Below are 17,549 nucleotides of genomic sequence, written 5' to 3'. Positions count from 1 at the left end.
ATTAAAGATGGACCACTAGCTATATAGGTGAGGTGAATATCACGGTGTATACTGCGTTCAGGGCACGCAGACAATAACCAGAAAACAGCAGAGATAAAGGGGTATATACAGATGTATACTGTGCTGTGCTGGAAGCACACACAACTTCCAATAACTCCTGCAGATGACAATTGGGCCCAAATAGAGAACAGCTATGTAGGTGGATTATAGCGGTATGTACTGGGTACAGAGCACGCAGACAGCACGCACTATCTCCTAACACTACTGACTGCAAGCTCTATTATTAAAGATAGATCACTAGCTATATAGGTGAGGTGAATATAGTGGTGTATACTGCGGTCAGGGCACGCAGACAATAACCAGAAAACAGCAGAGTTAAAGGGCTATATACAGATGTATACTGTGCTGTGCTGGAAGCACACACAACTTCCAATAACTCCTGCAGATGACAATTGGGCCCAAATAGAGAACAGCTATGTAGGTGGATTATAGCGGTATGTACTGGGTACAGAGCACGCAGACAGCACGCACTATCTCCTGACACTACTCACTGCAAGCTCTATTATTAAAGATAGATCACTAGCTATATAGGTGAGGTGAATATAGTGGTGTATACTGCGGTCAGGGCACGCAGACAATAACCAGAAAACAGCAGAGTTAAAGGGCTATATACAGATGTATACTGTGCTGTGCTGGAAGCACACACAACTTCCAATAACTCCTGCAGATGACAATTGGGCCCAAATAGAGAACAGCTATGTAGGTGGATTATAGCGGTATGTACTGGGTACAGAGCACGCAGACAGCACGCACTATCTCCTAACACTACTGACTGCAAGCTCTATTATTAAAGATAGATCACTAGCTATATAGGTGAGGTGAATATCACGGTGTATACTGCGTTCAGGGCACGCAGACAATAACCAGAAAACAGCAGAGATAAAGGGGTATATACAGATGTATACTGTGCTGTGCTGGAAGCACACACAACTTCCAATAACTCCTGCAGATGACAATTGGGCCCAAATAGAGAACAGCTATGTAGGTGGATTATAGCGGTATGTACTGGGTACAGAGCACGCAGACAGCACGCACTATCTCCTAACACTACTGACTGCAAGCTCTATTATTAAAGATAGATCACTAGCTATATAGGTGAGGTGAATATAGTGGTGTATACTGCGGTCAGGGCACGCAGACAATAACCAGAAAACAGCAGAGTTAAAGGGCTATATACAGATGTATACTGTGCTGTGCTGGAAGCACACACAACTTCCAATAACTCCTGCAGATGACAATTGGGCCCAAATAGAGAACAGCTATGTAGGTGGATTATAGCGGTATGTACTGGGTACAGAGCACGCAGACAGCACGCACTATCTCCTGACACTACTGACTGCAAGCTCTATTATTAAAGATGGACCACTAGCTATATAGGTGAGGTGAATATCACGGTGTATACTGGGGTCAGGGCACGCAGACAATAACCAGAAAACAGCAGAGTTAAAGGGGTATATACAGATGTATACTGTGCTGTGCTGGAAGCACACACAACTTCCAATAACTCCTGCAGATGACAATTGGGCCCAAATAGTGAACAGCTATGTAGGTGGATTATAGCGGTATGTACTGGGTACAGAGCACGCAGACAGCACGCACTATCTCCTAACACTACTGACTGCAAGCTCTATTATTAAAGCTAGATCACTAGCTATATAGGTGAGGTGAATATAGTGGTGTATACTGCGGTCAGGGCACAGACAGTAACCACTACACAAGAGCAAGATAGGAAATCAGCCAAAAACGATTGGTGTGTAACTGTGTTGAAGGTACACAGAACACCCACTGCTTCAGATGCCAACACACTACACGAGGCCGCCTCAAAGGCGGCCTTATATAGTGGGGGCGTGCACTACACAGCCTGAGCTATGATTGGCCACAGGCAGGACGCCCGTGGCCAATCATGGCTCTCCTCGCTGCTGGCGCTGCGATTGGCCAAGCATGCGGGGTCACAGTGCATGCTTGGCCAATCATGAGCCAGCAATGCACTGCGCCATCGCAGTGCATTGTGGGCCACACGAATTTTGCCGCAAACGGCCCAAACGTTCGGAATTCAGCGAACGCCCGAACGACCAATGTTCGAGTCGAACGTACGTTCGACTCGAACACAAAGCTCATCCTTAATAGAAGGGTTAAAAAGACAGTGCAGTGGCTTAGATGTATTAGCTCTTCTGTCTTGCGACAATGGGTCCCCCAGTTTGAGTCTTGGTCAGGGTGTAATTTGCATGGATTTTGCATGTTCTCCATGTGCTTGTGTGGGTTTGCTCACACACTCAAAAAGACATGCTTGTATGTTTTTTTTTACTGCTGTCTAAATTTAGCCCTAGCATGATATTCTACTGAGCCTCACCATTTGTCTCAGCAGCATATAAAACACTTTGAGTTTCCAGGAAGAATAGCAATCTAGAAATATAAATCAAAGCGATTTTAAACGCAAAACAAAAATGAAATATGTTGCAGCTTTTTTTTTCCCTTATAGCTTTTTTCCCCATCTTGTTTTTACCTGTGATCTGGCCAAGAATTAGAGTGCCCCCATTCTGGATGAAGAAGCACAGTGGCACCTTTGGACATCAGCATTGTCAGTCGGGGGGGGGGGGGGGGTGGGAGTGTTAGATGTACTAGCAGATTTAGATAAACTAATGCCGCGTACACACGACTGGATTTTCTGTCAGACTAGGTCCGACTGACTTTCCGTGCAAACAGACTTGGCCACATACAAACGGACTAAGTCCATTTGAATGTCAGTTTGTTTTGAACGTGATGACGTAAGACTAAAAGACCAAAAAAAGGAAGTTCAATAGCCAGTAGCCAATAGCTGCCCTTGCGTCGTATTTGGTCGGTCGGACCGGCATACAGACGAATGGTTTTCCCGATAAGAATTGAGTCTGTCGGACAGATTTGAAACATGTTCTATTTCTAGGTCCGTCTGATATTTTTTATGAAAAACAATCGGATTAGCCCACACACGATCGCATTGTATGATGGACTGATTCCGTTGAACCTAGTCTGCCGGAAAGTCCAGTCGTGTGTACGCGGCATTACAAAGCCAAACTGCAGTAATACAAACAGTTTTTTCTTACGACTTTTAGGATAAAGTATTTTACATGAATAAATAAAAGCTGCCAATTATAAGCACCCCTGTCAGTCGTAACTGGTTTGTTCCAACACTCTAAATGGATACATTTGCCTGAGAGCCCATTCTTTTCAAAAACAACAGACTTACTGGCCAAACCACCAGGTGAAAAAAAACAAAAACGATTACAGCCGTCAGATCTAAGAATTGGTAAGCTGCAATTTAATAGATGTTTGCTTTTGGGTTTAATACGACTGCAGCCACACATCAGGGCAATGTCTCACTGCCTGTGATTAGCGCAGCACTGCGCCAACTTCCTGGCGGGCTCTGCACGTGTTCCATGCGAACACGCCAGAGCTCATCCCTAGTAACTAGGTAGGAAGAGATAAAGGAAAAGAGCCATATGAATAAAAAACAACATTTAAAAACTTTCGTTTACACAGATTAAAAGAACAAAAGAGTAGAACTGGCAATAGTTTCCTTTTAATGCAGAATACAATCACAACAGCTGCAGTTAAGTGGAGGCAAACACACCAAAGATCCCCGCTCTTCTCCTTCAGAATGAATGCAGATGAGTCAGGGCATTAATATTGAAAAAAGATAATTACCATAACGGGAACAGTTTAAAAGAATAACAGAGTTCAGTAATTGTGGGGTCTTGGGTAATTATTCTTCTGCTGACATAGAGCCTCAGCAGGTGGATTTATACACTTACCCAGAGGTTCGCTGCAGTAATTAATGTTCCCAGATTGCCGTTATTTTTTTCCTGCTGACTTTAGAGCCTGAAAATGAGGCATGCCCTTGTAATTGACTTCCCCTGGTGTCAGAAACCTCATCAAGTCATGTGTGCTGCACGGTTCTGGAAAAGGTTCACCACAAATGGTATCTATAACACGTTTACAGGTACCCTGTAGCCAAACCTGAATATTTTTGCATTTAAAGCTGAACTGTAGGCACATATAAAAGACACAAAATACTATAGCTCTGCATGCCCTTAATACATCATCAACATACATTTTTGTAAGTACCAGAATTTGACTTGTTATGAGACCTGTGCAGTAGAACTCAGACTACAGGAGGGAGAAGCAGCACAAGGAGCCAAACGGTTGTACTACAGTTCTCATGTGCTTACAAGGAACACACAGATAGGAGGAGTGGGCAGAGTATAAGTCTGCTGCTTCTCCTTTCACCAGCTATTCACAGGCTAGTGGAGTAACAGGACCCGTAGGTGCTATTGAACTCCAGTAGAATAAGATCAGGTCTCCTGTTCTGCCAGGCAGGGTTGTGCTATGTGGCAGAGCTGAGTAAAGCGGTTGCATGAAAAAAAAACCTGATAGCTCCGGTCGGAGCTGCTGTACTAACCATGTGAGTTTAGTAGGGGGGGTGGCCTGACGGGGATGGCCTGCTGCCAGAACACTCCGATCAACGCTCTTTGCCATTGGCTGAGAGCGCCGATTGGGAGTCTCACGGCTGATGGTTTTCCAGCATGAACCTCTGAACCACCAGCTTCTGTCGGACATACTGACAAACATATGGGCCGAATGCTGGGCGGTTGTCTCCCGACATTTGTCCTGTGTGTACGGGGCTTTAGTCTCAGAAATGCAAATCCTCTGATAGGTTAAAATATATTTCATCTCTGTTTTTGATGATTAGCCTGAAGTTTAGGTTTAAAGTGGCATTAAACCCCCCAAAAAAGCTGTATTATTGTGTAGCATTCCAATCCTTAGATGTGATGACTGCATTTGTTTTCTTTTTTAGACTTTTTTTTTTACCTTGTGATCTGGTTAATAGTCTGTTACTTTTCAACAGAAAAAAAAGACTGTCCTGCAGATGTAGCAATTAGAAGATTGAGACAAACCATACCATTTACAACTCTGAGAGGGGTGCTTACAATCTTTTATTTATTCATGTTAAACCGTTATCCGAAAAGAAAAAACTGTTGCTGTAAATGTTATGCCGCGTGCACGCAATTGAATTGTCCGGCGGAATTGGTCCGGCAAACAATCCGCCGGACATTATAAAGAACAGACTTGGCCACACACGGACGCTCCGAAAGTCTGGCGATTTCTAACGTGATGACGTACAGCACGTACGATGGGACTAGAATAAGGAAGTTCAATAGCCAGTAGCCAATAGTTTGTTCTTGTACTTGCTTCAGAGCATGCGTCATTCTTGGTCCGCTGGACTAGCACACTGACGAATGGATTGTCCGCTGAAAGCTGAGTCCGGCGGACAAATTTTGAGTCAAAACTACTTTCTAAGTCCACCGGACTTTGCGATGAAAAAGTTCGCTGGAGCCCACACACGATCGAATTGTCCAGCGTACTGTGGTCCGGTGGACCGAGACCGCCGGACAATTCGATCGTGTGTATGCGTCATTTGTGTAACTGCAGTGTGAGCTGGAAATTGGCTTCAAAATTTGTTAGTGTATTTAAATCTGTTGGTACATCTAATACCCCCTCCCCCCAGACTGACAATTCTGCTGTACTAAGGTCCCCCTGTGCTCCTTCATCGTTCTCCGGTCTTGGGGAACCCCTGCTAAAAATTAGATCTGCAGCTTGTGATACACTAGTGTGATGATCAGTGGGAAGAATGGTCCTTACACGTGTGGTCATTGGGAAGAATTACCTCCTTACAGATGGCTAAAAAGATCAATGGTGTCTGTGGGAACTTATCTGAGAGGCAGAAATTGTCCAATGCTGAAAGAACCCCTAGCAATCTCTGGAGGAACCCTGGTTGAGGATCACTGATCCAGAGTGTAGGCACCCTAATACAGGAGGTGTGTTACTGACCAGATCACCAGGTGAAAACAGAAGGAAAACGTCTAAAATAAGAAAATAAATGCAGCCACCACATCTAATCATCGTTAAACTGCAATGTATTACATTTTTGGTTTCGGGTTTAATACCACTAAAAACAAACTCTGCAAAAAGGAATTACCTGCTGAGTGTCCCAAATGTTTACTGTCTATAGATGGCTACTTTCCCAGTTATATTCCTATAGTTGCTAAAGTCTTAGGTGACTATAAATAAAAGCCTTCAACAAATGTGAGCCAGTGTCGTCTCTAGTTCGAGCAGCTATGCATCTTTTTCCACATACTCTGGGGAATGAGAGGAAGGTTGTGCAGAGGAGAGTCATGTGACAGGAGATTGTAATCCTTCTCAGAAGTCCTGCAGGTAAGTTGAGAAGACTTTTTGAGTGTAGTACAGAAGCATAAGCTCAGGTCTCTAAAATGTGTCAGCAGTTTGCCTATTAATTTTACTTGATGTTGTTTTTTAAAGTGAGGCTGTCCTTAAAATTCTCAATTTAAATTATTCTGTAGGGCATAGATATAAAATCAGATCCTTAGTTTGAATAAAAAATACCATATTTAACAAACCAAAAATTTTTTTTTTTACATATTTACATCTTGTTCTAATCCTGACAGCACCCTTCTTATACGAGGGGTCTTCAAAAAGTTTCTGCACTTTTATACTTTCATTGGAAACTGTGAGGGCAGGAGGGGTAGTAAGTTATTGGTCGTGTCTGCGTGCCAGTTCACGTCAGCGCGATTCCAGTGCCAGTTCCCGCATCACATAGAATTCACAGGCAGTTCACACTGCCCTAGGCGAACCGCTGCGGGTGTCAATAGAAAGTTAAGGACACCTTCAGATCGGTTCGCATATCGCAGTGCGAACTGTGAATTCGGACAGGAATAGGATCGCATGGGTGTGAACACTCTGGTGCAGACAAAAAAAAATGGTCCTGCATGATTTTAGTCCGAATGCAATGCAAATTCAGCCATACAATCTGTATGACTGAATTCGCATCACACAGACACCGCGTGTGATCTGCACAGCAGTGCGGTGCGAATCACATGCAATATCTGATATTGCGCTGGTGTGAACCGCCACTGAGAGTGTCATGTGACCAGTCTGTCTGGCAAGCCAGCTGACCTTGTAGTTTAGTATAAGAGTTACATAGTTACATAATTAGTCAGGATGAAAAAAAAGACATAAATCCAAAGGGAAAAAGAAAAAAAAGATATCATACAATGCCATATACACAATCCTATACCCACAGTTGATGCAGAGGAAGTAAAAAAAAACAACAAAGCGTGATCCAATTTGCTACAGGTGGAGAAAAATTCCTTTCTGATCCCCCAAGAGGCAATTGGATATTCCCTGGATCAACTTTACCTATAAATGTTAGTACCCAGTTATATTATGTACCTTTAGGAAATAATCTATTTAAAAAAAAAAAAACAATCTACTAGGCTCTTGATGGAGCCTATTCCACATTTTCACAGCTCTTACTGTGAAGAAACCTTTCCATATTTGGAGATTAAATCTCTTTTCCTCCAGACATAAAGAGTGCCCTCTTGTCCTCTGTGATGACCTTAAAGTGAATAAAGTTCACTATATAGACCACTTATGTATTTATACATGGTGATCATATCCCCCTTAATCTCCTCTTCTCAAGAGAGAATAGATTCAGTTCCTCTAATCTTTCCTCATAGCAGGAAGGTGTCAGTTCCCCCGATATACTTTTTGAGAACTGGTGCCCAAAACTGAACTGCATATTCCAGATGAGGTCTTACTAATGATTTGTACAGGGGCAAAATGATATCTCTCTCTCTGGAGTCCATACCTCTCTAAATACAATACCCTTGCCACTGGTCCCAGTGCCCTTTCTACTGATTCCAGAGCCCTTTACTCCCATTGCAGGGCCCTTAATTATGGTCCTGCAGCAGGACCCTTTCATGTGTTCTGCAGCGGGCCCCCTTGCTACAATGGTGCCAACCTTTCCAAAATATTTTCAGGGACACCTTTTTTTTTGTTATGTGTACTTTCAGACAGGCAACACCTTTGCGCCAGCCATATGCATATATGCAGCCTCTCGGCGGGTGGGCCTTAATGCTGTGCGGCTGCATATATGCGTACCAATGTCAACAAAGCTGTGGTGAGAGTGTGCACCCTGCACGCTCCCAGCACAGTTACCAGTGGGCAACTGAAAGCTCCAGATTGCTACTTGCAATTGGGGGCTTTCCGAATATGTGACAGCCAATCATGGTTCATGACATGACCAAAATCCCCATCTCTGGCTCCTGGCATCGGAAACCTCTTAAAGGCATATCTTTGCACCCCCCCCCCCCCACACACACACCCACGCATGCTCCTAACACATCTCTGTACCCACTTGCACATCTGTGCACCTCCACTCCCCCCCCCCCCCCCCAGCACACCTTCAGCCCATAACATTTCTCTTTAACCCTACCAACACACATAACATAGTACTTTAGGTACCTTGGTCACTCCATGGCCACTCACCTTTGCTGCACATATTTATCAGCAGCATGTAGTTCTTGGCATCTCCCTCTGCCTCTCCAGCCAGCAGTTCACCATGCAGTGGGGGAGGAAGGGGTGATCAGCAGCTCTGTGGTGTCTGGAGCATCTCCCTCTGCTCCCAAGACTGCCCCCCCCCCCATGGTGGCGGAACGCCAGGGACCAGTTGCATATGCGACCCTGGTAGTTCCACCACTGGCTTACAACCTGATATGTCTGCATTGAAAAGGAAGAATACAAGTAAACATTACATATCGAGCAATATTTTAGGTATAATGCTATTTTGTTATACCAGCTAAAGAGAAAAGATTTGGATTATCACCATAGAAACATCTTCTGTTTAGTCAGAAGTGCAGCTCTGCAGTCAGCAGGGAGCGTGAGTGCGACTGATTGCAGAGTAGCTCTAACTCAGCAGTGGTTGTGTCAGACCGCTGCAGAGAGATTGCTGCTTTAACAGAGAGTAGCAGTCTTTATCTGCAGCCTGCTGCTGGGAACCCTGTCAGAAAAATACAACTCCCATCGCCTGCAAAACAGCACGCTTTTCTGATTAAGAAAAATAGCCGGCACAGCTTCTACTGTTATTGGTTATAATGTGCATATTATTAGATAAAGTATTCATCTTGTATGCATTTTTCTCTCTTCCAGCCTGGTCAGCAATGTGCCAATCTTTGTGTGTACGGTGGCCTTTCCTGGAGTACCCTGTCCTCTGCATGTTTTTGAACCACGTTATCGCCTCATGATGCGTCGATGCCTTGAAACTGGGACCAAAAGCTTTGGCATGTGCCTTTATGAGAGTGGGAAGAGGTACCAGACACGTTGTCTCTGTTTCTCACATATCTATTGTGTTGTATTGTATTGTCTTCCAGGCTGTGGAGGATCAAAGCACTTTTTCATGTATTAAAGTGGTTGTAAACCCTTACAGACCACTTTGACCTACAGGTAAGCCTGTAGGTCCATGAAATATCTCCTAAACCTACATGGTTTAGGAGATATTTGCAAAAAGACAGGCACCGCTGTCTACGGCGCATGCGCCATAGACAGCGGCACGCAGGCACACTGAGCATGCCGCTGCTAAAGTCGATATGCCGTTAGTGGCAGCTCCCGTGCACATGCACGTGCGTGCCATCATACCCGGAAGAAGATGCACGTTTCGTGCTACAGGGGACAGCGGTGACATCGCTGGCTCCTGTGTCAGGTAAGTGACACATAATGGGCTACTATGCGATGCATAGTAGCCCATTATGCTTTACCTTTGCAAGGAGACAAAGAGGAAGTAAACCCATCAGGGTTTACTTCCTCTTTAATAGGCCTGTACCACCATTTGTTGTGGTTTCTAATTTCCTGCCTCCCACTCCAGTGCTCTATGCTGGCATAGATGGGTACCACCCGCACCTCTCATCACAAGAGTCCTCAGACAGACTTGTATTGCGTAGAAAGAGTGGGGGGGATCTGCCAATGTCTGGCTGCTAGAGCGGCCAAAATCTGAGCCGTGGTTGGCCCTGCAAGTACTGTCCTTAACAAAAGTTGATTTAAAAATCGACTGAGCCAGGTGGAATATTATTGGCCACACCGTGGGGGTTATTTACTAAAGGCAAATCCACTTTGCACTACAAGTGCAAACTACAAGTGCAAAGTGCACTTGAAATTGCACTGAAAGTGCACTTGGAAGTAAAGTCGCTGTAGATCCGACAGGGACATGCAAGCAAAATAAAAAACAGCATTTTTTTTTTTTTTTTTATAACAAGTTTTATTGAAGATTTTATATCAATACAAGCACGCAAAACAGCTTATAAACAATGGCAATTGGTCAGGTTTACATGTAATACATGACATCTGCGGACGCAGCCGCTGTCGAACAGATGATTAATTCAAAGTGCAGAAAAAAAAGAAGAAGAAAAAGCAAGAAACACAACGAAATAAAAGAAAAGACAAAGGCCGAACAGCCATGTAAATTAACATTAAGCAGATTACATCATATTATGACATTACACAATGTAACTTAAAACATCAGTGCGTGAGCTTCCTCTCCTTCCACACAATGGTTAGTAGCCCGTCTCATTTCAGTTTCCGTAGAAGCGTAGGAAGATATAAATGTCTGTAGGTCTCCCGGACGTGTGGGATCGCCTGTGGTGAGATAAACTGTCATATGTGTGCAAGTCCCATAGCAAAGACGAATCATAAGCCTATTGAGCTAGTTGAAATATTAGTAAGGTTGTCTAGTTCAGTGCCGAGAAGTTGCCCAAGTGATATAGAAGTGGTATAGACGTGTGCATTAATGCGCTTCTAACAGTACCGTAAAGCAATGTCATGAAGATATTTCGCACTAGTGCTCAAGGAGTGCTGTTCCGAGTAATACTTTTGTAGGGATCTGTGGTTTTGAAATGGATCCAACAAGCCCAGACGTTTGTGAATTTTGTAGGGGTGTCATGTGCTTGGTGTATAAGGTCTTCCATTTGCATGATTGCGTCAATCCGATTAAACCAGTCAATTATTGATGGAGGTTCGGGTGAACGCCATTTGCATGGGATGCACAATCTAGCAGCGTTCACCATGTGCATAGCTAAAGATTGAAAATAGGAGCGTGAAGATTTGTTCGAAAAATGTAGTAGAAATTGAGCTGGAGAGTAGTCTAATCGGAAGGTAGAGATATCAGTTATCATCCTGTGAACCTCCGTCCAGAATGGTATAATGTTTGGACATGTCCACCAGATATGAATGAATGTACCTATTGCTGTCTTGCATCTCCAACATATCTGTGAGTTAGCAGGGTTTATAATGTGTAGTTTATAAGGAGTGTTGTACCACCTAGAGGCTACTTTAAAAGCGTTTTCCTGAGTGTGTGCGTTAACTGATCCCTTATGAACATACCTGAAAATATCCTCCCAATCCGTCTCAGGAATGTGCATCTGGAGATCAGAAGCCCATTTCTGCCTTATTCGCATCTCTGACTTATCACACTCTTTGAATAGGAGGGAGTAAGTGAGCGCGATCAGGTGGCGACGGGGTTCTTCAACAGAGCAGAGATCTTCAAAAGGGGTCAACGCTCTGGACCATTGTGGTCTGGGATGATGACTGAGCAAAAAATGACGGATCTGCAGGTAGGTCCAAAAGGGGAAGGTGCCGTGAGAGGTAAGGGGTGCTAAGTCACTTCTGGAGCAAATTGTATCATTATGAATGAAGTGCATTGTTCTGACTGTGGTGTGAGGCCAACCTGGTGTTAGAAATGAAGGGTGTAACCCTGGGCTAAAATCTGGATTACCCCTAAGAGGGGTCATAGGCCCTTCAGCTGATGTGATACCGTAGTGAACACTAGCCCATCGGAGGGCGTTCAATGTTGGAGCTATCAAAGGGTGAGTTTTGTGCATGGTAGACTGGTGTTTGTAGTTAAGCCAGGGAAGGGATTAAGCCAGGGAAGGGAAGCATTTTATCTTGAACATAATTGGATAATAAAATCAACAGAGCTTCCCCTCATTTCAGATCTAACCCTCAAGATTTACCGCGACTGCACTTCCAAGTCCAATTTTGAGTGCACTTTACACTTGTAGTTTGCACTTGTAGTGCAAAGTGGATTTGCCTTTCGTAAATAACCCCCAATGTCTCTATCCTTTCAGGTGCAGTCTCCGTTCGGGTATACAATAGCCGCCAGTGGACATTCCTCTATCCATGCTGTTAGCATTAACGAAGGTATCAATTGATTTTCACTTCTTCAGAAAAAGGATGAAGGAGAGAAAATCAAGCCGAAAATCAACAGCTACCTTTTACACACAATCGGAATTCTCGTTGGAAAAGCCTTGGATGGTTTTTCCGATGGAATTCCGCTCAAGCTTGTGTTCTCTACACACCTTCACACCAAATTCTGACCGTCAAGTATGCAGTGACGTACAACACTATGACGAGCCGAGAAAATGAAGTTCGATGCTTCCGAGCTTGCGTTGAATTGTTTCCGAGCATGCATAGGAATTTTGTGCGTCGGAATTGCTACAGGCGATCGGAATTTCCAATCAAAACATTTTCCATCGGAAAAATTGAGAACATGCTCTCAATCTTTTGCTAGCCGAAATTCCACCTGAAAAAGTCCGATACACACAGTAGCATTTTCCAATGAAAAGCTCTCATCGGTCTTTTGCTGGCGGAATTTCCAATTGTGTGTACGCAGCATTAGATTATAGAAATAATGTGGAAATGTAGCTAAACTCTGGCTCTTTTGGGCTTCGCTGTCATAAGGCTATAAAATGAAGGTTGATAATACAATGTCTGTCTGACTGTGTATCTGTCAATGTCAATTCAATTAGGTTGTAAAAGTTCTCTTCACATTGACTGAAGATCCCTTATCTGGCTTTGCCTCTGCAGCCAGTACAAAAAATAAGCTTGTATACAGAACTTGTTTTAATGTGTGTATGAGAATGGCATGAGTGTGTATGAGAATGGCATGAGTGTGTATGAGAATGGCATGAGTGTGTATGAGAACAGCCTTCTGGGGAAAACTGCTCCAGGTTGCCACCAGATGGCACTCCTGAGAGAGCTAGCTTCACATTTTGCTGAATAAGCAGCGTGTGTCTCATGTTGAATTCAGCAACCTTAGGAAGCAAACTTTTCTGTGGTCACCATTTTTGGTGCTCATGGTTCTGACATGCACAGGAGCCACTCTGGTGAAGTGTATGTTACCCTAAATATTTTTTCCACATATGTCACTTTTATAAATCATAGTCCCCATCATTTTCATGTACTTATTTCATTTGAAGTGTCTGTTTGATTCTGCCAATCACCTTTGTTCCAAACTGAGCACACAAAGCACACAAGCTGATGTGTTCTTTGTGGTCAGTTTTCATCCTTTAGTTGACCATTCAGAGGTACAGGACACTGTGCAGACACACAGCATGCTGTATTGGGTTGTTTGGTATAATTGTAGTATGTTATAACAGTATTAAAAAATGTCAAAAATATTGTGTGTTCACAATTACTTTAAAGTGTATGTCCAACCAAAACTTTTTTTCTTCGTTTTGGATAGTGAGTAACAATGACAACCCCTGTCAAGTTTTTCTGCTATCTAGGTCTCCTTTAGATAGCAGACAGCAGAACAGGAAGTGGGGATTAATCTATGTACCATACAGGAAGATAGGGAAAATCTCCAACAGCAATATAGACAAAATAAATTATATATATTTTTTTTAGTAGTGCAGGGCAAGCCTAGAATCACTTTCACATTTTTATTTCTGTTTTGCTGTTGCAAATTTACCTTAAATTCCTGTTGGGCAAAACAGAAGTGTAGGGAAATATCTTTATGGGACAGTTCACACCATAGAAACACAGTCCAGGTGCGTTCTAGATGCTTTTCTGCATGCACGTTTTTGATGCGTTCCAGTGCGTTTTAGTGCAGTCCAGTGCATTCCCCTACCTCTCTTTTTTCTTAACCTTAAATAAGGACATGTGTGTTCCAGTGCGTTTTTTGGTGCATTTAGGTGCATTCCAGTGTGTTACAGTGCATTTTTGATGCGTTTTACAGCGTTCCGGTACAGTCCAGTGCAGGAAAAATGTGGCATGTTTCATTTTTTTTCTGGAACTAGAACGTACTGGAACTTCAAGCACTGATGTAAACTATGCCATTGAAAAACCGTATAACCTACTATCTATGCATTTTTAATGCAGAAAAAAAATGCACTGGACTGCATGTGATGTGAACTGGCCCTAAATGAGAAGTGTGTGCTAAAAACAAACATATATATTGAATTATATGGCTGCAGCATCGGTGTAACTCTGCAATTGTCTTAACAGCAAGAAACGAGTGATCACATGACCACAGATCACTCAGTTCTTGGTGACTGTCAGTCTTTTGCCCCGTACACACGAGAGGGATTAAGTCTGACAGACTTCCGACGGAGTTCTAGCGGAGTTCCGCCGGAGTTCTGGCGGACTTTTCGACCGAACGGACTTGACCACACACCATCACACCAAACTCCGACGGAGTCGAACGTGATGACGTACGACTGGATTCGACGTAGGAAGTTCATAGACAGTAGCCAATAGCTGCCCTAGCGTCGGTTTTAGTCCGTCGGAGTAGCACACACACGAGCGAATTTTTCGAAGGGGACCGGGTCCGGCGGAGTTCCGTCGGGAAAATTTGAAGCATGCTTCATTTCTAAAGTCCGTCAGACTTTTGCGAAGCTAAAGTCCGTTGCAGCCCACACACGAGCGGATAGTCCGCCGGACTCAGTCCGTCGGAGTTTGGATGTCGAAAAGTCCGCTCGTGTGTACGGGGCATTTGACTCTGTGCTCTGTCCCTCCAGTGCTTACCGGAGCACTGGGCTGGAGAATGGGCAGGACTGGTTGGCTCAGGCATCTCAGACATCTTTGTGCTGAGGGGCTGAGCCAGCTGCCAGACATCATTGTCGGGATCCTGCCAGAGCCTGGAGCAGCTCTGTGACATCAGCTAAAGCACATGATTGGCTGATTCTGGGTCACTGGAAAGCACAACTAAATGCGCTCCTGTGACCCAGAAGAGAAGTTGGGTTAAAAAGCTTTGCCCATACTTCTCTGTTAATAGAGCCCTAGATAGCAGTAAAACCTGACAGGGGTTGCAGCTCTTTCTCACTTTATCCACTATTTGCCTTTTTTCTAGGAAAAAAGTTTTTGGTTCGATAACCTGAGGTTGTCAAAACCAGCCATGCCCTGGAAAAGCTACAGCTAGCAGGACAAGTCGCGGCTATTTGTAAGAAAATATGTTAATTAGTGCCCACTGTTTGAATATTGCCAGGAGGGAGTAAATTTAAATATTTCACTCATGAGGAGATTATAGAACTTTAGACTAATGATTATTAAGCGAGGGCACTCGTATAAGCTTGCTGGGTTGCTGCCATTGGATAGTGGACATCTGGCACCGTTGGGCACAGAAGAAGGTTTTCCTTTTATTAAAGATAATGTAAACACCTTCTGTTGAATGCTGATAAGCAGGATTAGCTTAAAAACTTTAAAAACGCTGATAGACTTTGGAGATCCTCATGAAACCTAACTAGAAAAGTCTGAAGAGCTGAGGTTAAAGTGTTAATTACACGTACATCCATGCTGTTTTGATATCATTCTTTATACATGCTCTCGGGCTTTTCGCTATTAATTTCCTGTCCTTGGTAACTGTCACCATAGATGGTGTCCCCATTGACTTCCATTATCACAATCCAAATGTATTTTTTAAAATATGCTGTTAAAAGATTATTTGTCCATGTCCTTTTCATGCACAAAGTGACATGTTGGATTTACAAGCCACTTTTTCCCTGCCAGCTGAGTTACTTCTCAAAATGTTTGCCTGTACCGGGTATTTTCAAATACAGGGAGCATGTGACCTTCTCCCTTTCATCCCAAGATGCATAGCTTGTCACTAGGCCTGAACTCCGCCATGATACGTCATTCACCCTGTGTAAGCTCCTATACAAACCAACCTAGTACTTACACAGGGATTCAACCCAGAGCTCCAGCAGGCAAAGAAAGTGTCAGGACAGCATGCCAAGCATGCCAAGTATCAGCAGTTGGGTGAGTGGGTGACTTGTCAAGACAACCAGCCGTTTTACTCTGAATGACTTTATAATGCTTTTTGGCATTATAATGTCCAAAGGTAAATTAAACCCTTCATTTGCTAATTAGGAGGCTGTTGGCAGCACTTATATTGTGTTCTGCTTGTGTCCCCCTATTGCTGGCCTTTCGTTCCATTGTATAGGTGGTTCTTTGGGTTCCAGGGTCCTATATCGCCCCGCCAGAGCCACCTTTACATACATGCTCACAGTATAACTTCTGCCACTCCCTGCACTAAACATACACAGCTAGCCCAGATGCTAAAATTGATGGGACATGTCCTCCTGAGGGAGGATCAGAAGCTTTTTTTTTTTCATTTGGCGTGGGCACACCATGACCAAAACTGCACGGCGGGAAACAGGAGGCAGCACCATTTATGTGTGTGTTCAGTATCATTGTGGTAAGAGGGATATATCTGTAAAAAAAAAGGCGTGTCTTTAGCGTTACTTAAAAATTTAAGAAAAAATTATGATCCAGGGAATTGAGGTGACTTTCTTTGGGGGGTCAGACAGAATTTATTTTCCTTCCTGTGTGGCAAAATTGGCAATAGTTGCCCAGGATGTGCAAACTGGCTTGCTTGTGTATAAGTGGTATGTTTGTCTTCATGAATCACAGCGAATTCTCCTGTGTTCAGCTTTGCAGACTATGGATGCATGTTGGAGATCTTGCACTTGGACTATTTGCCTGATGGCCGGTCATTGGTGGAGACAATTGGCAGGAGACGTTTCCGTGTGCTGCAGAGAGGTCAGTTGGATGGTTATCACAAAGCGGAGATAGAGTACCTGTCAGACATGAAGGTGGAGGGAGAAGAGTTGGAGGAGCTGCAAAGATTACATGACATGGTATACCAACAACTGGAGGAATGCTTCTCACAGCATAGAGGGAGTCTGCCCCGACGTATCTTCATGCATCACACCAGCCCACCTCCAAAGGAAGACAACATACAGGTCAGTGTGCAGAACAAAATGTCTGCAGATAACTCTGATTTTAAAGGATGCCACTACTAGTGAAAAAATATGGAGGTTGTCATAAGTGACAGACTGAAAATGCTATTTCTATGGTGGTGATCCTGTGGCTGCAGAAGTCTCGAGGTCAACGGGTATCAACCCTGTCCTCAGGGCCCACTAACAGGCCAGGTTTGCAAGATAACTGAAATACATGACAGGTGATATCATTCTCTGCTCAGTGATTGCAGTATTCTAGTCTGCATCTCCCCAAGGTAATACATAAAACCTGGCCTGTTAGTGGGCCCTGAGGACAGGGTTGATGACCACTGCTCTAGGTTACTCACATAAAACAAAAGTGTCTGTTACAAATTTTGACTTTGATCTGACTTTCCTAATCAGCAGTGTCTTGAAGTATTGAATGTGGAGCAGCCAGGCAACTAGCATTTTCAGATCAAGGTCATCAACAGCTTTCTTTGTATTTCTCTCAGCACTGGTGTGCTTTAAAGCCCACCTCCAGGAAAATAAAGACATTTCACCCTTGCACTGCAGTGGGTAATTACACAATATGTGTATGGTTATTATGTA

The 17,549-nt window shown here is 43.7% G+C and overlaps 1 protein-coding gene across 2 annotated transcripts in view; it reads left to right on the top strand.

The window, feature by feature from the left end:
• The window catches only part of LOC143960078 (LON peptidase N-terminal domain and RING finger protein 1-like), a 165,323-nt gene that overhangs the window by 124,142 nt on the left and 23,632 nt on the right, over window positions 1-17,549 (top strand). For both annotated transcript variants that reach the window (XM_077468356.1, XM_077468357.1), the window contains exons 9-10: window positions 9,103-9,261; window positions 16,652-16,964. In XM_077468356.1, coding sequence (XP_077324482.1) covers window positions 9,103-9,261; window positions 16,652-16,964 — 472 coding nt within the window. The remainder of the gene's footprint in view (window positions 1-9,102; window positions 9,262-16,651; window positions 16,965-17,549) is intronic.

This window comes from Lithobates pipiens, unplaced genomic scaffold, assembly GCF_037356315.1.
Source record: "Lithobates pipiens isolate NorthernLeopardFrog02 unplaced genomic scaffold, aLitPip1_a1.2 Scaffold_8, whole genome shotgun sequence".
Lineage (NCBI taxonomy): Eukaryota > Metazoa > Chordata > Amphibia > Anura > Ranidae > Lithobates > Lithobates pipiens.
The sequence above is the reverse complement of the archived record's forward strand: the minus strand, read 5'-3'. Positions and strand labels throughout refer to the sequence as shown.